The 27,442-nt window shown below is 45.4% G+C and overlaps 2 protein-coding genes across 3 annotated transcripts in view; one reads left to right on the top strand and one right to left on the bottom strand.

Moving 5' to 3' along the window:
* Positions 1 to 27,442, bottom strand: part of LOC126260818 (H(+)/Cl(-) exchange transporter 4) — a 485,631-nt gene that overhangs the window by 300,628 nt on the left and 157,561 nt on the right. The window lies entirely within an intron of this gene.
* The window catches only part of LOC126260722 (uncharacterized), a 91,802-nt gene that overhangs the window by 34,427 nt on the left and 29,933 nt on the right, over positions 1 to 27,442 (top strand). Inside the window, exon 3 of the mRNA XM_049958059.1 lies at positions 24,099 to 24,564. Within this exon, the coding sequence (XP_049814016.1) occupies positions 24,099 to 24,564 (466 nt within the window). The remainder of the gene's footprint in view (positions 1 to 24,098; positions 24,565 to 27,442) is intronic.

Below are 27,442 nucleotides of genomic sequence, written 5' to 3'. Positions count from 1 at the left end.
CTCTGGGGTGAGGATGCTACTTTCGTTGTGTGCTTCTGAAGTCATGGGTAAGCGACTCTTTGTGACCAACCAGCCTACGGAGTACAGTACGGAAGACAGAGAATCCCCGGATGCGTACTTGGTAGTCTGCCTTGGAATTTTCCCGCTTTTCTCAGCGACTGTTGTGAATTATTAAGCAGGAACTTGTTCGGACAGAGGGGCCTCAGAGCCGAGCGTGGAGGTGTTGATAGATAAAAGTGACGGTCGTACCTAAGGTATACTGACAGCAATCAGCTTCATTTGTTTCCGAGAACATTTGAGAGCGATGTTTTGAGTGACTTTATTTCCATGTGGTTTTGCAATGAATTCTTGTTTTGCTGCAGCAGTTTTTTTATCGACGAGAGTTGCAACAGTCTAGTTAGAGACTGTGTATGAGCTTTTAAAGGCGTACATGCTCCAGCCCAGTAGTGGCGTGTCGAAATCTTTCTGAAAGTACAGACTATTTTATAGTGATGGCAACCACAGGTTAGATTACACATTGTCACTATAAAGAAATTCCCAAAAATTCTCCAGAATAATCTTGAGAAATCCTTCAAAAACTGTTTTGAAACTGAATGACTCTTCTTCAAAGCGGCAATAGCTGTATACAGGATCCTTTATTAGGCAACACAACATGTTTCACACCATTATATGTGCATCTTCAGCTAATAATATTTTTCACTGCCTAAGGCTTGATAGAATGTAAGATGTCCCAACGTTAAAGACGTAAACCTATTAATTGCGTAACCTCTTGAAAGGCTGGTCATCGAATGGCTGATCTTGGATTTTATGCACCGTAGGGTGACTGTCGAAACCGTCAAAACTCTGCTGTGTTACAATAGACTCAGGAACTAAAAAGTCGACTCCTTATTAAACTTAGACCTAGAATGCAGTCTACATTAAAACAGGTATGCAGTTAGCACTACGAGATCTCCGCCAGGTGGATAAAACCGTAGTTCGTGAAGGTCGCCAATAAAACTTCGCTAAGGTCACTTTCGCCACTGTCTCAGCTTCCTCGCCACTGTCTTCGAACAGTTTTACTCGTGGTCTACATGAAATTATGTTTTATCTACTTGGCGGAGATCTTGTAGGTGCTAACCGCATACCTGTTTTAATGTGGACTGCATTATAGGTCTAAGTTTAATAAGGACTCAGCTTTGGTACGAGGGGCGTTCAGTAAGTAATGTAATACTTCCTTTCTTAGCCAACTTCGGTTGTAAAAATGCAGAATTTGTTGTGGAACATAGTGGCATATTTCCGCTTCAGCCCCTATAGTTTCATGAAATTCCGATAGGTGGTGGAGCTGTTAGCAGTCTTTAAAATGGCGTCTACAGAGGAGGTGCGTTCCAAGCTCAGAGCCGTCATTGAGTTTCTTTTGGCAGAGAACCAGAACATCGCAGACATCCATAGGCGCTTGCAGATGTCTACGGAGACCTGGCAGTGAACAAAAGAACGGCGAGTTGTTGAGCGAGGATGTCTGCTCATGGCAACAAGGTCCCGCACACCTGTCCGATCTCCCGCGTGATTCCTGCAGTGTTGGAACGTGCGGACACTCTCATTCGAGGTGATCGACCGATCACAATCGAACATCTGGTTACCCAACTGGACGTCTCTGTTGGTAGTGCTGACACACTTGTCCACCAGTTGGGGTACTCAAAGATGTGTACTCGCTGGGTTTCTTGTCGCCTAACACAAGATCATAAAGAGCAACGAAGGATCATCTGTATGGAATTGCTTCCGCGTTACGAGGCTGATTGAGACAATTTTTTGTCGAACAATGTCACAGGCGATGAAACATGGGTTCATCATTTCGAACCATTAAGAAAACGGGAATCCATGGAGGGGTTCCACACTACCTCTCCTCTGAAGAAAAAGTTCAAAGCCGCAGTCTCAGCCGGTTAAGTCTTGGCGACGGGCTTCTGGGACTCTGAAGAGGTTATTCTGTTTGATGTCCACCCTCAAGGTACTATGTGTTGTGGTACCCTCAGGAAAGTGAAGAAACGACTTCAGCGTCTTTGTCGCCACAAACGAACTCCTTCTCCACGACAAAGCAAGGCCTCCCACAAGTCTGTGCACAGGAGAGTATTTCACAAAACGTCGCTGGACTGCTCTACCTCATCCACCCTACAGCCCGGATCTCGCACGTTCCGATTCCCATCTGTTTGGCCCAATGAAGGATGTACTCCGTGGGAAGCAGTACTGTAATGATGGGAGGTGATTGATGTGAACGACGCTGGCTCCGACGTCGACCAACAGAATGTAACCATGCGGGCATATACGCTCTCCTTGTAAGGCGGCTTAGGACCGTCGCGCTGAACGGAGGTTATGTTGAAAAATAAGGTTTTGCAGCCAAGAGTTGGCTCTGAGCACTATGGGACTTAACTTCTGAGGTCATCAGTCCCCTAGAACTTAGAACTACTTAAACCTAAGTAACCCAAGGACATCACACACATCCATGCCCGAGGCAGGATCGAACCTGCGACCGTAGCGGTCGCGCGGTTCCAGACTGTAGCTCCTAGAACCGCTCGGCCATCCCGGCCGTCGTAGCCAAGAGTGAGGAATAACACAGTGTACTGGAATTCTGACTAAAACCAACCCGATTTCGGAAAAAAATCTGTTGTATTACACCCCTCATATTTTATTTGAGTATGAGACTTTCGACGTTCACCTTATGGTGCATAAATTTCAAGTTTATTCAACCTTTTAACAGGTTACACAATTTATCGGTTTACAGCTTGAACGTTGGGACGTCGTACATTCTCTCTAGCCTTATCAAGCGAATAGCTATTATCGCTTGTAGACTATCCCGTAATGGCGTGAAACCTGTTGTGCTGCCTGCATACTGTTAATACGACTTGAAGACTTTTCATTCATTTCCAAATCATTTTTTGAAGAGCTTTTCAAGATTATTTTGAAGAATTTTTGGAAATTTCTTTACAGTAACAATGTCTCCGACAGTAGCTGTATTACTACATGGCTTTGATGTTGATAATGGAGCACTGGAGTAGGGAGAACTTTAACCAAGTCTCAGAGCTCAAGGGGAGGCTTCCGATGCTTATATAATATGACTGGACAGCGTAGTTAGTAGACAATTAATCCAGGTCCGACAAAAACGTTTCAGATTAACTCCACGGAGCAGTACATTGCCAAGAGCTAGTGGGTTCAGACCTCGATCGAAAGTATGACTTCGCCAAGGAAGCCTCGAGGACAGACGAAAGTCTCTTCCATCTTTTGCGTCACTCTTCCCAAAATCATTTATCCATTTATCTATTATACGCATCTCTTTGGCGTGCGTGCCGACTACGTGGGTGCTCCGAGGCGCGAGCACCCACATAAATTATCATGTGGGTGCAGCGCACCCATAAGATTTTTAGTTTGATAACAATAAAATGAAATAAACATTTCTCACTTACCATTATCAGTAAATAATAAGCAGTTAAAACTTTAGACGAAAATTAAAATTTCTAACATCTACAACTTAAGTGGTTGTTTCAAAAGTTGCAAAGGCATCGAAGTAACATACCCCCCTCTTCCTTGCCTGTCTGGTATAACGGATCTTTTACGTTAGGATAAATTTACTTTATTTTTTGTTAGATGTTTTCGTTAAATAGCTGAATAAATTGTAATTAGGAATAATTTAACTAAGCGGAGTAGAAAAGGTAAAGTCAAAGAGATGTTCATTGGGCGGACATTGTCGTAATGTAACGTCATTGCGTTGTTCGGTTGGTAAAAAAAAGTCGTTTGTGTTTCGTTCTGCTGTTCGGTCGTGCGCGTATCTGAAAGGAATTAATTCGGGGACTATAATAAACTTTCACATAATAGTTACGATTCGATGTTCCGACAAAAGGGGTTAACGTCAGTGTTAATTTTAATTGAGGCTACAGGATTAGTTTTGACAGATACGTGAAAACGGACATAACGAAAGTTGTTCGCATATCATCCTTGAACGTGACTTCTTATTTAATTACCGATTGCGGGTTCATTAAAAGCTATTATCTCATGATTAGGATCAGTCCCTCTTTCCTCCTAGATAGTGATCATTCATTAACATTTACGTCGTAAGAAAAAGGATTATTAATAAAAGTGATGTTAAATGACAATTACGTGTTATTCCGTTAGTGTGGAACCGACGTAATATATCTGAAATGACATTGATATATAATTTGTGTTAAATACTGAACTGAGATAGGAGGTAAATTGAAATTAGTGAACATTTGATACTGAGACTATAGAAGCAGAAGCGCTTAAGGTTTCTCTTCTCTAAAATGGCAAAATAGGTACGAACTTCAACTCAATAGTCGACATTATGTATTGCAAAGACATTAGCATTTCATACTTATTTTAACGACGTGCTGTTAAACAAAGGAACGTTGAGTCTCTGTACGAGTAATAAAATTAAATATAAAAACATAATTAATACGGCGAACTCCGCTTTAACAAACTGCATTGCGTGTCGTCATCGGGCAATAACTGCTCAACCCTGGAGACTTTTGCGGTGAAATTAGAAGTCGGCCATATAAAACAAACTTAAAAATCCATTCAAGCTACAGTGGAGTCGGCACAACACGACGTGGGCAGTTATACTGGCCAAGTGAAACGCAGTCCCCACAATAACAGTGAAAATGTATTGTGGATAGAATCACGTCTTTTCGGCTTGTTTTGATGCTTCTTTACAAATGACACACCACAATACGCCCATCCCATTCATCAACAATTGTTTTAAAATAACTACTTGCCGACGTTGAGCATTAACAAAGAATAAGCCGAAACACAAGGAAGCCGACTGTGCCCGACTACCTCAGTACTGTAGCTGGTTTTTTTTTTCTTCTTCTTTTGTTGTAATCAGATAGAGCGGGGTGGTTTACGATTTGAGTGATGTTATCTGCATGTAATCTGAACTGTTATCGTTCCGTTTGTTCTCCAAGCGACAATGACTTGGAAGGACGCGGGTGCTTAGAGAGTAGAACAGGAAGTTCTCATTTTCAGAAGAAAGCGGTATTCCGTGTTAACAGAAGAAGGGAGTCTACTGATCGGATGCATGGAGCAAAAGCTCTTCCGCAGGCAAAAATTTTCGCAGTTTTCAAACGTCACACGATAACTGGACGAGTGTGGAAAGCCGCAAAACAATATTGAGTATTGCTTCTTTATGTGCTTTCGAAAACGAGCAGTACGTTTGCTAGTCGCTATAGATAAATTCGTCATACGTTTGTATCGTCATCACAGGTGGGTATTACTGACACTGAACTTAGTGACAAGCACGTTTACTCAAAAAAAAAAAAAAAAAAAAAAAAAAGTGTCTCGAGAATGAGCCTTCTGCCAGTTCCTGCAGTACATCAGCAACAAACAAATAAAAGGTTATTATTTAAAAAAATATATCGAGACCGCCCTGGAAACACATATCACGTTCCGCCATTGATATGCACCGACAGAAATTTGGGAAGTCGTCGCCCATACTCTTTGGTCAAAAGAGTACACATAAGTACATATAACGTTGCTGGAAATTCGATATTTAATGTCGCATTTTCATTACGTCTCTCTATGACACAGAGTGGTAACATAAACATACTGGCCGACAATGGCTAACAATGTGTGTCTTGAGATATTAAGTAAGCAAAACTGTATTTATCTCTATATTTGGAGTGTGTAGCCTTGTACATTTTATTATGCATTATTACTTACTGTGTACTTGCTTAATTCATTCGTAGTTTTTAAAATACACTCCTGGAAATGGAAAAAAGAACACATTGACACCGGTGTGTCAGACCCACCATACTTGCTCCGGACACTGCGAGAGGGCTGTACAAGCAATGATCACACGCACGGCACAGCGGACACACCAGGAACCGCGGTGTTGGCCGTCGAATGGCGCTATCTGCGCAGCATTTGTGCACCGCCGCCGTCAGTGTCAGCCAGTTTGCCGTGGCATACGGAGCTCCATCGCAGTCTTTAACACTGGTAGCATGCCGCGACAGCGTGGACGTGAACCGTATGTGCAGTTGACGGACTTTGAGCGAGGGCGTATAGTGGGCATGCGGGAGGCCGGGTGGACGTACCGCCGAATTGCTCAACACGTGGGGCGTGAGGTCTCCACAGTACATCGATGTTGTCGCCAGTGGTCGGCGGAAGGTGCACGTGCCCGTCGACCTGGGACCGGACCGCAGCGACGCACGGATGCACGCCAAGACCGTAGGATCCTACGCAGTGCCGTAGGGGACCGCACCGCCACTTCCCACCAAATTAGGGACACTGTTGCTCCTGGGGTATCGGCGAGGACCATTCGCAACCGTCTCCATGAAGCTGGGCTACGGTCCCGCACACCGTTAGGCCGTCTTCCGCTCACGCCCCAACATCGTGCAGCCCGCCTCCAGTGGTGTCGCGACAGGCGTGAATGGAGGGACGAATGGAGACGTGTCGTCTTCAGCGATGAGAGTCGCTTCTGCCTTGGTGCCAATGATGGTCGTATGCGTGTTTGGCGCCGTGCAGGTGAGCGCCACAATCAGGACTGCATACGACCGAGGCACACAGGGCCAACACCCGGCATCATGGTGTGGGGAGCGATCTCCTACACTGGCCGTACACCACTGGTGATCGTCGAGGGGACACTGAATAGTGCACGGTACATCCAAACCGTCATCGAACCCATCGTTCTACCATTCCTAGACCGGCAAGGGAACTTGCTGTTCCAACAGGACAATGCACGTCCGCATGTATCCCGTGCCACCCAACGTGCTCTAGAAGGTGTAAGTCAACTACCCTGGCCAGCAAGATCTCCGGATCTGTCCCCCATTGAGCATGTTTGGGACTGGATGAAGCGTCGTCTCACGCGGTCTGCACGTCCAGCACGAACGCTGGTCCAACTGAGGCGCCAGGTGGAAATAGCATGGCAAGCCGTTCCACAGGACTACATCCAGCATCTCTACGATCGTCTCCATGGGAGAATAGCAGCCTGCATTGCTGCGGAAGGTGGATATACACTGTACTAGTGCCGACATTGTGCATGCTCTGTTGCCTGTGTCTATGTGCCTGTGGTTCTGTCAGTGTGATCATGTGATGTATCTGACCCCAGGAATGTGTCAATAAAGTTTCCCCTTCCTGGGACAATGAATTCACGGTGTTCTTATTTCAATTTCCAGGAGTGTAGCTACAGTGTGACATCAAGTTCAGCTACTATTCGTGCAGTCCAAGTTGACAATAGGTGCGGAAGGCGATGGGGGCTACCGTAAAGCTGCAATTTACAGTTGCTCCCATCAGCCACCGCGCACATTTCCAGCTTGGACTGTGCAAATAGTAACTAAACTTGATGTCACCCTGTAACTGTCTCGAAAACTAGCTATTGTCTTAGTGCGTGGGCCAGTGTTGTTGACGCAAGAGACGAGCAGCACAATAGAGAAATCGCGAGGAGTCAGTACGCAGCTAACAGAAGAATCGGACGCGTCCGCCATTATCCAATCGATGAAGTGCGCAAGTGTCGAGGTGGGGGACATAATACTTTGGCTGGCCTCTGATACAGTGTAGCAGTACTGCAACAAGTCTGGACGCAGGGAGAGCAGATAAAGAGCTTAATTTCGTTTCGGATGGAAGGCGTGTCTGGCAACGATTTACACGTCGCGACGTAACTGAAACGCCGCCGACTTAAGAGATTTCATGTACAATTGCAAACATCTTGCACTCCTTTTATACAAATAGAAACTGCTTCATCAGACAGATTCTGTTTGACTCTAAACTTATTTGCTTACAAAACTAGTAATCCGAACAACTGTTCCACGCACCCTTAAATTGTCACTTCAAATCGTAGCTGCACTTAATTAAAAATTGTTTCGTAGCTGTCAAAAACCGTTAACTGTCTAATAATACCTAACAGCCAATTTGCGGCGTAACAGAAACACCGTAAGATACTTTTGATTAATGTTAGCAGTCTCAGACTGAAACTGTACAGCTCATTTGACTCATTGTATTATCGAGTTGTATCTAACTAATGTTTTCATTTTTTCTTCTTTTTTGACAATGAGCGACATGACACTGTTGATACGGATGTGCGCATGTAAGTGGGCTTTAACGCCGGCAGTGGTCACCTCTGAAACTGTCGCACCAACCGTACATTAGGGCGCAGACTGTCAATTATTTCACCAACCGTACATTAGGGCGCAGACTGTCAATTATTTGCTGGAGACATTGCCCGAATACAGAATATTTTTCAATGAAATTGGACGATCATGCACTAAAAGCATTCTGTTTTATCTCTGTCATGTACTTTTTCGATCAATATTAGTATTAATGTATCCAAACCTCAGGAAAAAAAATTAATGCAAGCTGTTCAATGAAACTTGAAAGTAGTCCAGGTCGACAGACTTTATTTGCGGTTTAATCAGATGAAGATGCTATTCACTTAATGAAATGCACATATCACGCAGGTATTCTCAGATGGTCTGTTATTCATACAGCCATTCGTTCATTATTTCCACACTCTTGGAATATGGATTACGATGTTACCGGCAATTGGTCGGCCTCTTCTATGAGGGACAGCTGTGTTGCAACAGTGACCATTCTTACCATGGACGGCTGCGTTTTCCTCGTCGCTGTCTGACGCCTTGGCAGCCTCATCAGTTTTGCCATTGCCCATAACTGCTTCAGGAGTATCAGCTTCACAATCACTTTCATCAGGTAAGTCACTTACGTCGCTTTCACAGTTGAGTTCTTCTAACGCTGCTTCCCGTACGACACCTTCCGTTAGTAAAATGTCATTTCTACATGCCATTTTGACATAAATGTACGTCACAGTCAGCGACAGAATAGCTACACTTTGTGTTCTCCAGCGACACAATGACCGTTCAAACAATATTTCTGTCAGTTTTATTGAACAGCAATGTTTCATAGCTTCCAACGTCCGTCCCCCACTAGGTCTCACTTAATGCTGAGTTTACATTGGTAACAGCTGACTGTGTATGCGCGGTGGCGCATTTCTCAGCCTTTTCATGGTTGTGGTTGCTGCTGTGGGTCTCATTGTAACTGGCATCGCAATGTTGTAACGTGGTATTTGTGAAAGCGTAAGCAGGATCTTTGCTGAGGAAGGAAGAGGGGCTACTCACTTTAGTTTCGCAGTGAATGGTGAAACAGTTTTGTGATTTTATTACAAACAATCTGGGTGCTCCTGCTACCAGTCAGTATCCATGCATGTTCCGCCTTTCTGTAAACAGATACTGAACTGATACGTGTCTGTATTGCGGCGGGGCAACATACGTGGTCGGTTTCTGAACATATTTTACTTTCCTCTGTTGCGTACGCACATGGTATTTGTCTGACGCCCAAGACTGATTTTACTACAGAACTGCGAGAGAGTTAAGTGATTTTGTAGGTTGTAAAATTGATTCGGTAAACTTTCCTATATGCATAATTTTGCAATGAGTTAACCATTGCTGTGAAGTATCCAAATTAATCATCATAACAGTGAACACTTCTGCGACATTTGAAACACTGACGTAAATTGAATTTTTTGCTGGCAGCATCTGATGCCTGACTTCTTGACTGTATTGGCCTATGTACAAACTAGATAATTTACTACCCTAGAGATAATATAGTATTTTTTTAAATAATTGCAATGAATGGCATTATTGGCCGGGAAAGCCAATGCATGGTTGTTCAGCCGTCTGATGCAAGTGTTTCTCCTTAACGCCTCTCCAGCGAGTTGCACTGTGTGTGTGTGTGTGTGTGTGTGTGTGTGTGTGTGAGTGTATGTGCGTGTGTTTTGACTTAATGGGCACTCAACGGCGAGATTATCAGCCTTCTGGCACATTTGAAAAGAAACGAATATAGATACCGCTAAAATTGTTGCAGACAGTGAGGATGAAATCTACAAAAGACACTCGTGTATTCACTCCCACCTTATTCGCATTCACTCACAAACCACTCTCATACGCCGTAAGATAATGGAGAAAGCGTGAAAGGTTTTTTAACAGGGATTAAAAGACAAGTAAAACGATAGAGAAGATAAGACAACGGCACAAGCAAATGTCACTGGATGCCCGCCTACAAAAAAACATGGGTGAGCCAGTCACCCTGTTAACACTTTGTGAACGTCTCCCTAAAATCTTGGGAAAAACGTTGGACAGTTCACAAAACTTAAAAACTCTAACCACATTCGTTGGAAAGTCAGTTAAAATAGAAGGAAGGTCTGTCGGCAGATCTAGAGCACAGTCTAATAAAATGTGCGCCACAACCACCACAGACTGGAGCTTTCCCTCTCTGGAGCAGGAAGCCGTGCGTCATAGTGATGTGGCTTATCAGAAGATGATTAAGGAAGATGTCGTCCCATCGGCGTTGCTGGAAGGTGGATCCCCAAGGTCGCATTGTGGGCTTTACCAGACGCAGCTTATTGTCTGCCACTTCCCGCCATTCAGCCCCCCATCGACGAAAGACTCTGTATCTCAAAAGCGGGGCGATGGCATGTAGGGGGCATCACGATATGCCTCCATGGTTGCTACGAGGGCTATTCAGAAAGTAAGGTCCGATGGGGTGCGAAATGGAAACTACAGTGAAAATCCGTTGAAGCTATGCACTTTCAGTTCTGAGCACACAGTGGACACGTAAAGATGCTTAGAACCTTAATGTTTCCTGCCAAGTATGAGGGCCGGGTGTGAGATTTCGCTTGATGTCATGCAGCCCACATAACATAGTTGTCATACGTTTCCTTCTGCATGACAATTCTCAGCCGCACTCTGCAGGGGCAATGAAGATGATCCAGCAGAGTTTAGGATGGGAAGTGTTTGATCACATACAACAGAGCCCGTAATCGACTCTCCTTGAGTTTCATCTCTGTTCACATGGACCGCTGGCTATGAAGACAATATTCTGGCCACAGCATCGAGCTCTAAACCAGCGCTGTGAATTGGCAGGAAGGTGGCTGCCTTCTATGACGAGGGTGTTGGAAAGTTGGTACAACGCTACGACAAATGTCTAAATCGGAGCGGTAACTATGTAGAGAAGTAGCTGGAATGTGTAGCTCACTGTTGCAAATAAAACATTTTTATTTTTGATTTTCACAGTGGTTTCCATTTTGCGACCTATCGGCCCTTACATTCCGAATAGGCTTGTGCATCTGCCCTTTGCTTCCCCGCAATACCCATGTGCCCTGGCATCTAGCAGACAGACACTTCCTTCCCTCTCCAGCCATCGCAGATCGAGGAGGGTGTACTGGATATTCTGAACTCCTTTATCTGTGGGCACAAGCTTTGTAGAGAGTGAAGCGCACTTAGAGAATCGGAACAGATAAAGAATTTAGTACTCCAGCCACGTCTCGTCTGCTCCAGTGTCCACAAGATCACATATAATTTTGCGTCGAAGATAGTAAAGTCTTGAGGCAGTCGGACACTGAGGACATGATCAAGGAAAGCAACAGAGCAACCACCGGAGTGTCCCTATTTCGACCCATCCGTAAAGTTGTTCTGCTCAGTTAAAATGTCCTTAAATAACGCTTTAAAAACGTATCCAGGAGCGCAACCTCTGCTGTACTGCACTAAATCCAAAATTACTCTGGGCCTCTGCAGTAATCATACTTCGCTCGCCGATGAAGTTGAGATGAAATGATTAGGATAACACACACACAAAAAAACCAGTCACTGAGTAAATAAAGTCCCCGTTCAGACCGGGAATCGAGTACGTGATCCCGTGACGTTAAAACAGAGACCCTGATCATTAGCACAGGCGTTGCGGGCAAGAATTGTAATACTTATAGTTCACTTGTTCGAGTATTTTGGTGGTCACGATAGAATTGGCCGCATATATTGGATTTAAAATCCGAGCCGTTGTGTTATACTCGTATTTGGGGATTACCGCGACAGGACTGGGTATAAGTTGCAGTGTCACATTTCGTAATGTTTGGTGACCTTTAAGTTTACGTCATGGTGGGGATAACCGATTTTTGGAAGAGTGTGTAAATATGAGCTAGCGTGACTTGGCTTCTAGAGAACTGTGTGGCTTAGAAATTAAGATTCCCTTCTTAAGATGAAGCAAATACTACCGCCCCCTTATAAGCCGTCTCCCTTATGCTGTACCGCTATTCTGTCCTATCAGTTATTCCGTTGTGACTCGTCGCATTATAAGATATCCTTTTACTAATATTCGAGTTTATAATCATTCTCATTACAGGTTTGGGTTTGTCTGCTCACCATTACATATAATTATCAATCATTGTTGTCACTCACATTTATTATTTGGGGGTGGTTAAACAGGTAATATCCTACAATCTTAAAACACAATTCACATAAAAATACTGATTAGATTAATTATTGTTCCCAGAAAGACGCTAAATACATCACATGGAACAGTCGACAATGTATTACAATTATTCTCCAAACTTTCGTACTGGTAATTTATACTTAATTACAGAGAGCAATCCATTCTACCTGTGTTGTCAAACTTTTGCACACTTCTGCCTCCAACATGAGCCTCAGAAAAGGGTGGAGATCTCTTCTGAACAGCACGTTGCAAGGTATCCCAGATATGCTCAATAAAGTTCATGTCTAGGGAGTTAGGTTGGCAGTGAAAATGTTTAACTCAGAAGAATGTTCCTGGAGCCACTGTGTTGCAATTCTGGACATGTGGGGTGTCTCACTGTCCTGCTGGAGCCGGCCGGAATGGCCGAGCGGTTCTAGGCGCTTCAGTCTGGAACCGCGACACCACTACGGTCGCAGGTTCGAATCCTGCCTCGGGCATGGATGTGTGTGATGTCCTTAGGTTAGTTAGGTTTAAGTAGTTCTAAGTTCTAGGGGACTGATGACCTCAGATGTTAAGTCCCATAGTGCTCACAGCCATTTGAACCATTTTTATCCTGCTGGAATTTCCCAAGTCCGTCGGAATGCGCAATGAACATGAATGGATGCAGGTGATCAGACAGCAAGTTTACGTACGTGTCACTGGCAGAGTCGTATCTAGGCGTATCAGGGGTCCCATATCACTCCAACTGCACACGTCCCACACCATTACAGAGCATCCACCAGCTTTAACAGTCCCCTGCTGAAATGCCGGTTCCATGGATTCATGAGGTTGTCCCCATACCAGTACACGTCCATCCGCTCGATACAATTTCAAACGAGACTCTTTCGACCAGGCAACATGTTTCCAGTCGTCAACATTCCAGTGTCGGTGTTAAAGGACCCACACTTTGTGTCGTGCTGTTATCAAGGGTACACGAGTGAGTCTTCGACTCCGAAAGGCCATGTCGATGATGTTCTACGTCTATATCTACATCCATACTCCGCAAGCCACCTGACGGTGTGTGGCGGAGGACTGTTCCGCTGAATGGTTCGCACGCTAGACATTTGTTGATGGCCCAGCACTTGCATCTGCAGCAATTTGCGGAACGGTTGCACTTCTGTCACGTTGAGCGATTCTCTTCATTCGTCGTTGGTCCCGTTCCGGCCACAGAGATGTCGGAGATTTGATGTTTCACCGTATTCCTTATATTCACGGTACACTCGTGAAATGGTCGTATGGGAAAATCGCCACTACATCGCTATGTCCCATCGCTCGTGCTCTGACTATAACACCACGTTCAGACTCACTTAAGTCTTGATAACCTGCCATTGTAACAGCAGTAACCGATCTAACAACTGCGCCAGACACTTGTCTTATATAGGCGTTGCCGACCGCAGCGCCGTATTCTGCCCGTTTACATGTCTCTGTGTTTGAATACGCATGGCTATGCCAATTTCTTTGGCGCTTCAGTGTAATATGTCCACTCTCTGCGGACGCCCAGTAACGGCGGCCTTTGCAGTTCGCACACCGACTACCCACGTAAGCACTGCAACAATGTATCTACAACAGCGCGCCAGAAACGTTTATTTATGCTTCCACTGGCTTGGAGGTATATACCGATTACCCATGACGTGAAAGAATAAGTAAATAAATGTTTGGATAGAAAATATTTATAAATGATAGCAGGAGGATATCGTCTCCTCACACTCTGTTCTTTTCCATGCTCTTAAGGGCAGTATGAAAAACAATAGAGAGACTGTGGTGTCACAGCCAGACACCACACTTGCTAGGTGGTAGCCTTTAAATCGGCCGCGGTCCGTTAGTATACGTCGGACCCGCGTGTCGTCACTATCAGTGATTGCAGACCGAGCGCCGCCACACGGCAGGTCTAGAGACTTCCTAGCACTCGCCCCAGTTGTACAACCGACTTTGCTAGCGATGGTTCACTGACAAAATACGCTCTCTTTTGCTGAGACGATAGTTTAGCATAGCCTTCAGCTACGTCATTTGCTACGACCTAGCAAGGCTCCATTATCAGTTACTATTGATATTGATTCATGTACCGCCAAGACCGACGTTCTTCATTAATGGATTAAAGTTAAGTATTCCACCAGCTACGTCCGTTTTTCTAAATTCTAATTTCCTTGTCCTGTTCCAGACCTCACGCCACCCTGCGTGAGCTAAAACGCGTGCCTTTCGGCCTCCTCTAGTAACACGGTGTTGGCTCTCCTGCCAACCAAAACAGACATTTTCGTCCTCACAGTTTAAATGGTGAAAGTATTGTCTATTGCGTACATATCCTATGGTTCATTTGCACAATTTTCATCAAATTTTAGAACAATTCAGTTTTCAGTCTATGTAAAAATGATTTGTGTCTATGGATACATGCTGGCAACTTACAGAATAATAAGTTGCACACTGTCTTAAATGCAATAAAAATAAGGGACTAATCTTTGTCATTACTTCTGTTGCAAGTGTAAACACAAATTTAACAACAAAGAGTTTTGTTAAATGTTTGTTTATGGAGTAGAATTTGCCCGGAAGGCATAATTTCTGATTAGATTTAAAATTTGCTTTGGTACTTGTCAGACGTTTTATGTTGTCGGGAAAAAGATCAAAGATTCAGCTGGCTGCATATTTAACTCATTTCTCGGTCCTTGATAACTTTAGTAATGATTAACAAACAGTATTGTTTCTTCTAGTGTTGTATCTTGGACATAACTGTCCAGTTATAATGGCTAACTCAGTGAAGAGACGCCTCCAAAATGATGGTGAACACGATATATTACTATCGCTGTTCGCTTTGGTATAGTCAAACCTTACTTTCTTAGTGATGAGTTTCCATAGTAGGCTGTCCCATAAAAAACTGACGATTGCAAATGAGCAAAATATTTTAAAATGTACTGTGAAGCACACTACAAATTTCAGTACCTGTCGGAGCGAATGCTCGCTAGAAGGATGATGCAGCCTTACAGGCAAAAATCAGTCGCAAAAAATGTTCAAGTGTGTGTGAAATCTTAAGGGTCATAATTGCTAAGGTCATCAGTCCCTAAGCTTACACACTACTTACCTAAATTATCCTAAGGACAAACACACACACCCATTCCCGAGGGAGGACTCGAACCTCCGCCGGGATCAGCCGCACAGTCCACGACTGCAACGCACTAGATCGCTCGGCTAATCCCGCGCGGCAATCAGTCGCAAACGATCGAACTGGTGCAGTAGCTAAGACACTGGACTCGCCTTAGGAAGGAATAGGGCATTCAGACGCAGGTTTGATCAGTTACTTCTAATCATGCTGATAGAAGCACATCATCGAATACGCCTACACCGATTTCCCTCCACAAACTTCTCCCAATCCGAATTTGTGTTGTGTCTCTAATTACATCGCCGTCGACGAGACTTTAATTTGAAGTCTTCCGTTTTTTATTATTTTCTTGACTGATTTCCCGAAATGATTTGCATGAGTCCGTATGCGACTCGTCTGTGCTGACCGGTTAGGTTGGTGCCACGTCTGTGAGTGATGTAACTCTACTGGTAATGCTATTAGCTTATGGATTTCTTGTTTCACTGTGACAGTGGATGTTTATTAATTAAGGCTCTGTTGGTTTTCTGACTGCCACATCATTGCCTTGTTTACGCTTTGGTACGAGTACAAGGCTGCGTCTCCTACGCTCATACTACGGGGTTTGGACAGAATACGTAAACACCACGAGAAATGCATGCTGCAACATAAATGCCGGTGACAGCCAAGCCTGCCGGTGGCGCTGCTGTATGTGACCACGAATGACATGTTCAGTGTCCACAATAAGTTGCAAGTGTCAGTCGTGATCGGAACAGCGTTCTGTGTAGTTGTCAAAGTATTATGTCAGAGCTAAGTGAATCGGACGTCGATAAATTGCTGCTGTTCGTATGGGCGGCGCTTCCACAGCCAATGTAGCCGAAGTGGCTTGCATAAAAAGTTCTCGGTTTTCTTGCCGCGTCGAATTCGAGTAAAACCCCAAGGTTTCGATGATAAGCCCCTGACGACGACGGTGGATGCAATCATCGAAAGCTTGGGATTTTATCCGAATTTGACGTGGCAAGTAAATCGAGAACTTTTTATGCGAGTTATCAGACGTGTTTGATATTTCGTGAGGCACAGTGTGGAAGATTTATACCGCATACAGGGAAAACGGAAAAACATCATCCGCTAAGTCACAACTCGGACAAACGTGTGTGTATTGTGACGAAAAGCAAGACGACGACAGCTGCAAAAGTCACTACAGAGCTGAAAGCCGCACCAGCGAATCCGTCAGCACCAAAACAACACGAAGGGAGGTCAATAAGCAGGGAATTACGGCGCGAACTGGAATTCCAAACTCACTCATCAGTGATACAAATGCCCGTAACAGCCGAAGCCATAAAACCTGAACCACGTAGCAATGGAAGAAAGTCATTAGGTCGGATAAGTCTTGGTTCACACTGTTTTCAACTTCTGGTCGAGATTACGTCCCAAGAGTGAAACATGGCGAGGGTTCAGTGATGAATTGGGAAGCCATGTGATGGTAACCCATGAGCCACACAATTACAATGAAATGTCACATTACTGCTAAGAACTATGTGACCACTTTGGCTGACCACGTCCACCTCACAGTACAATGTTTGTTCCCCAATAGTGATGCTGTGTTTGAAGACGACAGGGCTCTGTTCGCATCTTTTGGGGCTGGTTTTGTGAGGACGAGGATGAACTGCCGCTTCTACCTCGGCCACCACAGCCGGCAGATCTCTATATTGTTGAACCTTTGTGGTCTACTTTAGAGAGAAAAATGCGTGATCGCTGTCCACCTCCATCATCGTTACCCAAAAGCTTTCCTACACCGTATTTGAGGTGATGATGTGTTATAGAAGAACAACTATAGTTGCTTAATTGTTGTAAGAGTGCGTAGATAGGTTTCGAGTTACCATTAATATGGCACAGCCTCCTGGACCACAAGTACTTTCCACAAACAGGACAGTAGCAAGTAAATTATACTATCTGATCGAAAGCCTAAAGCTGCTGCTTTTCTTAAATGTTATTTACCAGTATTTTGCTTCGGGACAGAGACCTGTTCGTATACTATACTGCGCAGAGCGTTAGCATGCGAGAAGTGAAGGAGTTGGAACAGCAGTTCTCCTCGGAAGAAAAGCTGTTTACGGTTACTCTGTTTTTTGTTTTTTTTTTTTTTTTGTTTTTTTCGTCTCTAGTTTAACCTGACTGTTACAGCCGCTCCAGAATAATCTGTTTCTGAAATAACTGACGTTCGGGTTTTTATTGATACTATTTCCAAGTAATAAGTGTAGACTCTGAACGCAGATTTAATAATTATAATAATAAAGGAGTAGGAGATCTAGATCGACATGTGTGGAGACTGTAGCAGAAATCTGTGTCATTGTCTCCAGCAAAGACGACCAAGGTGTAGGAGATGGGCGCGGCGACGGACAAAGCGACAGGTCACTACTTGATTTTCCTGCATCATCACTTTTGGATGGCATCAGTTATTCGCCCTGAAGCATCAGCAAAATTAATACTTCCGTTATCATCCCAAGTTTATAGCATGTCAATAAAACTACATGTATATCAATCAAATTTACTTCTCTCCAAAGGAACATTGTGGGCCTTTTCTCTTTACAAGATGTCGTAAGTTTGTTGTGCCTCATCCTCTTTTTAAATTTTCAAAGGAAATAGAACATTGAACTTCGTTTCTAACGCGCTTCCTAAAATACTTCCAAACTAGCCATGGATACATTTTACAATACAACCGATGTCCGAGGAAGATAGTGAGAAATTACTATACACACTGATCAGCCAGAACATTGCGACCACGTACCTAACAGCAGGTATGCACACCTTTGGCACGGATAACAGCGGCGACACGTCGTGTCACGGAAGCAATGAGGCCTTGGTAAGTCGCTGGAGGGAATTGGCACCACCTCTGCACGCACAAGCCGCCTAATTCCCATAATGATGAGCTCTGACGCCAAGTTCGATCACATCCCAGATGTGTTCCATCGCGTTCAGATCTGGCGTGTTGTGGGACCAGAACATCAACTGGAACATGTCACTGTCTTTCTCGAACCACCCCATCATACTCCTGACATTGTGTCATGGCGGAATATCTTGTTGAAAAATGCCACTGCCGTCGGGAAACATGATCGTCATGAAGGGGTATTTGTGGTCTGCAACCAGTGTGCGATACTCCTTAGCCGCGTGGTGTCTTGGTGTCTTGCACGAGCTCCGCTGGATCCATGGACGCCCACGTGAATGCTCCCCAGAGCATAATGCAGCCGCCGCCAGCTTGTCTCCGTCCCCCAATACAGGTGTCAAGGAGCTGTTCCCCTGGAGGAGGGCGGATTCGCACCCTCCCATCCACATGACGAAGAAGGTATCGAGATTCATCAGACCATGCAATGCTCTGCCACTGCGCCAACGTCCATTGCCGATGGTCACGTGCCCATTTAAGTCGTAGCTGCCGATGTTGCAGTATTGCGGATGCGGAGGCCCATCGTTAGGCCCATCGGTGCACTGTGTGTTCATACACCCTAGTACTCTCCCCCACAGTTCGCCGCCTGTCCTGTTTTACCACTGTGCCCTGCCTACGACGTAAGAAATCTGTAATGAGGGGCGGCTGCCCAACCCCATGACGTCTGGGCGTGGTTTCACCTTGGTTTCGCCACGTGTTGAAGACATTCGCCATAGCACTCTTCGAACAACCGACAAGTAGTGCAGCTTCCGGTTAATCACAGTCTGCCCTCGGTCAAACAGACAGATCGCGCGCCTTCTCCATTCTACACACGGACACCGCTCTCACTGATAGTACATGCACAGTGCGTGTGTCTGAAAAGCAAAGATTCCTCGCCAGGTGACACTGCTATCGCCTGGACGGATTTACGTAGATAGTAGGGCGGTGGTGATAATGTTCTGGTTGACCAGTGTAAGTAGTTTAGGGGCCATTCTTGCACATTCCACATACACGTCTACTGTCTAATAGGCCACTTAACAATGTGGTAGGTACGGCATTGTCACCGCAATGCTATATCGCGTCTTTGTTGCTAGTTCCTAACTGTTGTCGTTGTTATTAAAATAGCTAAGTACCTTTGACACTGTGTCAACTGGTTGGGGTAATCTGAATCGTTATATTGTTCTTATAAGATCAGGTTCGCCGAGATCGTTTATAAATATTTTTATTGAGTAGCCGTTTCGACAGATCTGTACTGCCATCATCGGATCTGAAAGTTCAATAAGTTTATTTACCTGTGTTGTCATCATCGGATGTTGTTGTTGTGGTCTTCAGTCCTGAGACTGGTTTGATGCAGCTCTCCATGCATCAGCGGATAAGGAAGTTTAAGAAATTTATTGATGTTTTATTTCATTAAAAGCAATAGAATCTGCGACATGAATATTCGAAAAATTTAGTGCAATAGAGGTATGAAGCAATTGGGAGGACGACTACCGTATCATAGCTGCACATTCATTCACTGACACGAATGCAACCCACCAAATGTTTTAGTTACTCCAGTGCACAGATCTGTCGCAAACAGCAATCAGTAAAAATATTTACTAGCGATCTTGGTGAAACCGATTTTTTAAGAATAACATATTAAAATAGCAATGACAGTTTTTCCTAATATTTCAAAGCAATGGAAATCTTACGAATATAAATTACTCGTTTTTTAAAAAACTTTTATTTAAAAACCAAATGTTTTAGCAGTTTGATAAGCCAGTTTTTTACCAGTTATTAGAAAAAAATTTAGAAAAGCCTGTTATAACCTAGACCAAACAAATAACAAAAAATACAGGTTCTTTGGAACTCAAATAGTGGTATCGGTTTTAATTAACTGGTCTATTCCATCGCTAGAGAGGAGTGCCGGACCTGGTTCTGATCCAGCAGCAGATGGCCGATCGTTGGTCTCGTACACCGATCAGCCAGCGTGCAGATGTTGTAGCGTGCTAATCCCCAATCTCCCCTCAGAAAACACTCGAAGGTTAGAAGCCGTCTGGCTTGCCTCCTTCCATTTATATGCTAAATTCATCTGCCCCTTGTTACGACTGGTGATAGGCAGGACAGTTACGTTTTATCACACAAAAAGTCTCATGACCTTATTTAAAGCTGTGGAACGTATTTTATGAAACTGCAGTGATTGTCAGTTCCATTCTAAGAATGCTTGAAAACAGCTCAGTTCGCACTCAGCTGAGAGCAAGTGAAAGGGAAGACCACACGGCATTCAGAGGGTTTGTTCCGGCTTACCCATGTCAAGGAGCCACCTGAGAGGGCTCACGGAACTCGCCAATCAATCAAGCTAAGACGGTGTTCGCGGAATAAGGCACGGTTGGGCTCTGTAGAAGGCTGTGGGCGGTAGTCTCAACATTTATGGCGAGAAATCACAAGTCTCTGAATGTCTGGACAAAGACGGTGGGAGGAGATGCCTCGTGGGACTCCCTTCACTTCGGTAGGCTCCCGGAAATGTGTAAACAACGCTCTGATTCGCCCGTCGCCTACTGACGTCAGACAGCAGACTGGTGAGAGTATATGTGGGCGTGTGCAAAGGGGACATACCGTTGCCACAGCACTGTTAATCCCGGTTCCAGTGATAGCATCATTTTACGAGGGGTACCCATAAAAAGCCGAATATTTTTTAAAGCTGTAGTTTTACAAAGTGTTTATAAAACAGCCTTATCCCCTTCAAAATATTCTCCATTACAACTAACACATTTGTCCCACCAGTGCTTCCACAGTTCGAAACATTTTTTGCAAATATCTTTAGAAATGGCCGGCAGCTCCTCCCTCGTTTTTTTCTTGACTTCTTCAATGTTATCAAATCGGTGTTCTTTCGTGCCCCTTTTCATGTGTGGACATAAGTCACACGGAGCTAGGTCAAGTAGTAAGGTGCATGGGGCAAAGGCACCATGCCATTTTTAGCCAAAAACTGTCTAATAGAGATGGTTGTGTGTGTAGGTGCATTGTCGTGATGGAAGAGCCAGTCTCCTGTCTGCCACGAATCACATCTTTTTTTGACGAAACTGTGGCACAGTTTCCTTAAAACATCCATATAAAAGGTTTGACGGTCTGTGAGCACAAGCTCTCGAATTTGTTAGATATTTTTGGTCATTTTATGGATGTCCAGAACAAGATTTGTCATGAGTTTTTCCCATAGCGTCATATTGGTAAGCTGTTTTCAACATTAAAAACAATTTCAGCAGCATTTTCACCGAGTAGAAAAGAAAATTTCACAGCCGCGCGTTGTTCACTTAAAGTTGTCACCACAGGAAACGAAACAAGAACAACACAGCGCTAGCAAAAACAATCGCTGCAGACAGAGAGAACAGGCCACGTCAACAATACAGGCGGCACTGAACTTGGCAATGAGTTGCGCTATACACGCCTACACTGGACTCGCATTCGGGAGGACGACGGTTCAATCCCGTCTCCGGCCATCCTGATTTAGGTTTTCCGTGATTTCCCTAAAATCGCTTCAGGCAAATTCCGGGATGGTTCCTTTGAAAGGGCACGGCCGATTTCCTTCCCCATCCTTCCCTCACCCGAGCTTGCGCTCCGTCTCTAATGACCTCGTTGTCGACGGGACGTTAAACACTAATATCCTCCTCCTCCTATACACGCCTAGCGGTAGAAATGCGTACTAAGCAAGCTCCGCCCACGGCAATGTTATTCCTGCTTTCTTTCGGGTACCTCCACGTAATTTATTATTCAATCAGCCACTGGAGTAATTCAAACGTTTGGTGCCTTATATTCGTACCAGTAACTGAACATGCAACTTGGATATGAAAGTCGTCCCCCCAGTTCCTTCATACCTTTATTGCATGCAATCACTTTTTATAATATTCATGTCACTGAATCTGTTGCTGTGTCATTACTTTCAATGTAATAAGCCATCAGTTTAATTTCATTGGTATTTCATTTGAGGTAACTTGTAGTTTTCTTCAGTTTCTTATTATCATTATTATTATTATTATTATTATTATTATTATTATTATTATCTGATGATTGAGTAAAAATACTCATTCAATAGGATTTTATAGCAATTCCCCAAGGACCATTTCTGAGATAGCGATTCCGTTGGGCAGTTAAAATTCTATAACGGTTATTAAGCGGTCTGAGACGGAGTCTATGCATTTCCATCATTTCGGTACGATTACACAACCACACGCCGTGGGATTTCGCAACACGATACACAAAAAGTTAAAATACGAAGGGTATAAAATTCACAGACATATGGCGTACACGATTCTTCCCTTCGGTAAACCGTCGGCGGTGGCAACAACAAGGACATTCGGCCACCAAATTAAAGGACACTACTGGCCATTAAAATTGCTACACCACGGAGATGACGTGCTACAGACGCGAAATTTAACCGACAGGAAGAAGATGCTGTGATATGCAAATGTTTAGCTTTTCAGAGCATTCACACAACGTTAGCGCCGTTGGCAACAGCTAAAACGTGCTGACACGAGGAAAGTTTCCAACCGATTTCTCATACACGAACAGCAGTTGACCGGCGTTGCCTGGTGAAGGTTGTTGTGATGCCTCGTGTAAGGAGGAGAAATGCGTACCATCTCGTTTCCGACTTTGATAAAGGTCGGATTGTAGCCTATCGCGATTGCGGTTTATCGTATCGCGACATTGCTGCTCGCGTTGGTCGAGATCCAATGACTGTTAGCAGATTATGGAATCGGTGGGTTCAGGAGGGTAATACGGAACGCCGTGCTGGATCCCAACGGCCTCGTATCACTAGCAGTCGAGATGACAGGCATCTTATCTGCATGGCTGTAACGGATCGTGCAGCCACGACTCGATTCCTGAGTCAACAGGTGGGGACGTTTGCAAGACAACAACCATCTGCATGAACAGTTCGACGACGTTTGCAGCAGCATGGACTATAAGCTCGGTGACCATGGCTGCGGTTACCCTTGACGCTGCATCACAGACAGGAGCGCCTGCGATGGTGTACTCGACGACGAACCTGGGTGCACCAATGGCAAAACGTCATCTTTTCGGATGAATCCAGGTTCTCTTTACAGCATCATGATGGTCGCATCCGTGTTTGGCGACATCGCGGTGAACGCACATTGGAAGGGTGTATTCGTCATCGTCATACTGGCGTATCACCCGGCGTGATGGTATGGGGTGCTATTGGTTACACATCCCGGTCACCTCTTGTTTCCATTGACGGCACTTTGAACAGTGGACGTTACATTTCAGATGTGTTACGACCCGTGGCTCAACCCCCTATTCGATCCCTGCGAAACGCTACATTTCAGCAGGATAATGCACGACCGCACGTTGCAGGTCCTGTACGGGCCTTTCTGGATACGGAAAATGTTCGACTGCTGCCGTGGCCAGCACATTCTCCAGATCTGTCACCAAATGAAAACGTCTGGTCAATGGTGGCCGAGCAACTGGTTCGTCACAGTACGCCAGTCACTACTCTTGATGACCTGCGGTATCGTGTTGAAGCTGCGTGGGCAGCTGTACCTGTACACGCCGTCCAAGCTCTGTCTGACTAAATGCCCAGGCGTATCAAGGCCGTTATTATGGCCAGAGGTGGTTGTTCTGGGTACTGATTTCTCAGGACCTACGCACCCAAATTGCGTGAAAATGTAATATATTTGTCCAATGAATACGCGTTTGTCATCTGAATTTCTTCTTGGTGTATCAGTTTAATGGCCAGTAGTGTAAAGGAAATGACCCGAATCCTGAAATCAGTGTAATTGGTACGAGACTGGGGAAGAGACAGACAACAGTGTCCAGCCAAGTGGTTACTGGACAGTGTTTGTTTAGGGGCTCGTGATTCAGCCGAGCCGTGCGCGGGCGGACTTTGCCCAGTTTGGCGTCGGCGAGGAGTGCCGATTGCCGGTAGCCGCCCGCGGCTCCCTCCCCCACCGCTGCCACGGCGGCTGGCGCGTCTTCCCACGGCGCCCCCACCTGCGGCGGCCGCTCGCTGGGCCCGGCGCCGCGCTCGCCACACCAGTCTCCCAGCATCCTCCGACGCGATGCGACGACCTCCTCAGACTCTGACGCTGCCGGCGCTGATTTCGACGGCGCTGGCGGCCGGCGCGTGGCTGGCGCTGGCGCGCGCCAAGACGTTCGAGCGCTGCGAGCTGGCGCAGGAGCTGCGCTACCGGCACGGCCTGCCCGCGGCCCAGGTGCCCACCTGGGTGTGCATCGCGCGCTTCGAGTCGCTCTTCAACACGTCCGCCGTGGGCAGGCTCAGCGGCGGCAGCCTCGACCACGGCCTCTTCCAGATGTCCGACGCCTACTGGTGAGCCGCGCTGCGCTGCACCGCCCGCACCAGGCCCCCTTCCCAATCAGCCCAAAAGTGGAAACATTTTAGCCATAACGGGGCGACGGTACACAACAAAGACATACTGTTACTGTCAGCTTCCCAATTTTTGCACGGGTTTTGGATCTTCCGTGGACCACGTAAACAACTACTTCATCTACATCTACATACATACTCCGCAATCCACCATACGGTGCGTGGCGGAGGGTACCTCGTACCACAAGTAGCATCTTCTCTCCCTGTTCCACTCGCAAACAGAACGAGGGAAAAATGACTGCCTATATGCCTCTGTACGAGTCCTAATCTCTCTTATCTTATCTTTGTGGTCTTTCCGCTAAATGTAAGTTGGCGGCAGTAAAATTGTACTGCAGTCAGCCTCAAATGCTGGTTCTCTAAATTTCCTCAGTGGCGATTCACGAAAAGAACGCCTCCTTTCCTCTAGAGACTGCCACCCGAGTTCCTGAAGCATTTACGTAACACTCGCGTGATGACCAAACCTACCAGTAACAAATCTAGCAGCCCGCCTCTGAATTGCTTCTATGTCCTCCCTCAACCCGACCTGATAGGGATCCCAAACGCTCGAGCAGTTCTCCAGAACAGGTCGTATTAGTGCTTTATAAGCGGTCTCCTTTACAGATGAATCACATCTTCCCAAAATTCTACCAATGAACCGAAGACGACTATCCGCCTTCCCCACAACTGCCATTACATGCTTGTCCCACTTCATATCGTCTGCAATGTTACGCCCAAATATTTAATCGACGTGACTGTGTCAAGCGCTACACTAGTAATGGAGTATTCAAACATTGCAGGATTCTCTTTCCCATTCATCTGCATTAATTTACAAATATCTATATATTTTTGAGTTAGCTGCCATTCTTTACACCAATCACAAATCCTGTCCAAGTCATCTTGTATCATCCTACAGTCACTCAACGACGACACCTTGCCGTACACCACAGCATCATCAGCAAACAGCCGCACATTGCTATCCACCCTATCCAAAAGATCATTTATGTAGATAGAAAACAACAGCGGACCTACCACACTTCCCTGGGGCACTCCACATGATACCCTCACCTCTGATGAACACTCACCATCGAGGACAACGTACTGGGTTCTATTACTTCTAAATAAACTTCCACTTTTCCCAATAATTTTTCATTCGATGAGAATGCTGTTGTCTTCGAACTTCTGACTACTTGGCTCCAGTTTAATTCTATGTCATAAAATGGAACACGTGCAGCCGGCCTTTCGATGTTACTTACGCTTTAGCTACCAGTTTTGGTGATTCAGTACATCATCTTCATTCTGTAACTGACGCTGAGGGGGTGAACCCCAATCGTATACACTATCCCATCAGTGGCCAACATCTATGAACTGGTCTCCGTGGACATCTATGCTTCAATGGTTCAAATGTCTCTGAGCCATGGGACTTAACATCTGAGGTCACCAGTCCCCTAGAACTTAGAACTACTTAAACCTAACTAACCTGGGTCCGCAGCGCGTGGTCGTGCGGTAGCGTCCTCGCTTTCCACGCCCGGGTACCCGGGTTCGATTCCCGGCGGGGCCAGGGATTTTCTCTGCCTCGTGATGACTGGGTGTTGTGTGGTGTCCTTAGGTTAGTTAGGTTTAAATAGTTCTAAGTTCTAGGGGACTGATGGCCATAGATGTTAAGTCCCATAGTGCTCAGAGCCATTTGAACCTAACTAACCTAAGGACATTACACACACCCGTGCTCGAGGCAGGATTCGAACCTGCGACCGTGGACACTTATGAACTGGTTTCCGTAGACTACTGTAACAACGATGAAGTGTTTGCAACCGTCAACTACCAACTACAGGCACTACGGAAACCAATCTCTATCGGTCCATCATGGACAGTGGACATCGACTGGTTAAGTAATCGTCTATGTCAATGAAATTCATCAACAGCCGTGTAACTTAAGATATTACTTTCTTTTATTGTGAAGGCTAGCAGTTTCAGCATTTCATGACGCCATCTTCAGGCTTGGATAGATGAGTATGCGGCCTGGAGCTGGCATAATGAAATACTGAAACTGGTAGCTTTCACAATAAGATAAAAGAATATCTTAAGTTACACGGCTGTTGCTGAATTTTATTGACGCTGACATCCACGGAGATCAGGTTGGTTGGCTGGTTGGTTGATTTGAGGGAGGGGGCCAAACAATGAGGTCGTCGGTCTCATGTGATTACGAAAGCATGGGGAAGGAAGTCAGCCGTACACTTTCACAGGAACCATAGCGACATTTGCCTGAAGCGAGTTAGGGAATTCACGGAAAACCTAAATCAGCATGGCCGGAAGCCGGTTTGAACCGTCGCCCTCCCGAATGCGACTGCAGTGTGGTAACCACTGTGCCAGGGTGTGCGCATGGCAGGAGGTGGAGAGGTTCCATTCTTCCAATATTTTGCAGGAGCACAACGGTGTTACTTTAGGCGTCATGGTATGGGGAATCACCACGTATGACTTCTCGTCAAACAGGCAGTGATTGAGGGGCCGAACCGCACAATAACCCTGGGTGCGTTGTGGGGCGGCGGTGGGGTGGGTGGACTGCTGGCCTGATGTGGGGTTGTGAACTACTGAGGGCTACGACGGAACAAAGCCTCTCTGTCGTGTCTAGGCCCCTGGTTTCATACGTGACACATGATACTCCTACTTTCAAAACATGCTGCAAGTTACATTTGAAAGCCCTCAAAACTGCACTTGAAAAGATTGTAAGTCGTATCATTTGCTTTCAGTTCACTTTCGCAAAATTATAGACTTTTTTCCGTTTCTGTGTTTCATTCACTTTTTCCCTGACAACTGTTCTCAGTTCAGAGAGCGCAAAGAACGTCGG

This window comes from Schistocerca nitens, chromosome 5 (assembly GCF_023898315.1).
Source record: "Schistocerca nitens isolate TAMUIC-IGC-003100 chromosome 5, iqSchNite1.1, whole genome shotgun sequence".
In the NCBI taxonomy this organism is placed as follows: Eukaryota; Metazoa; Arthropoda; class Insecta; order Orthoptera; family Acrididae; genus Schistocerca; species Schistocerca nitens.
Note: the sequence above shows the minus strand (reverse complement) of the source record. Positions and strands in the feature narration are given on the sequence as shown.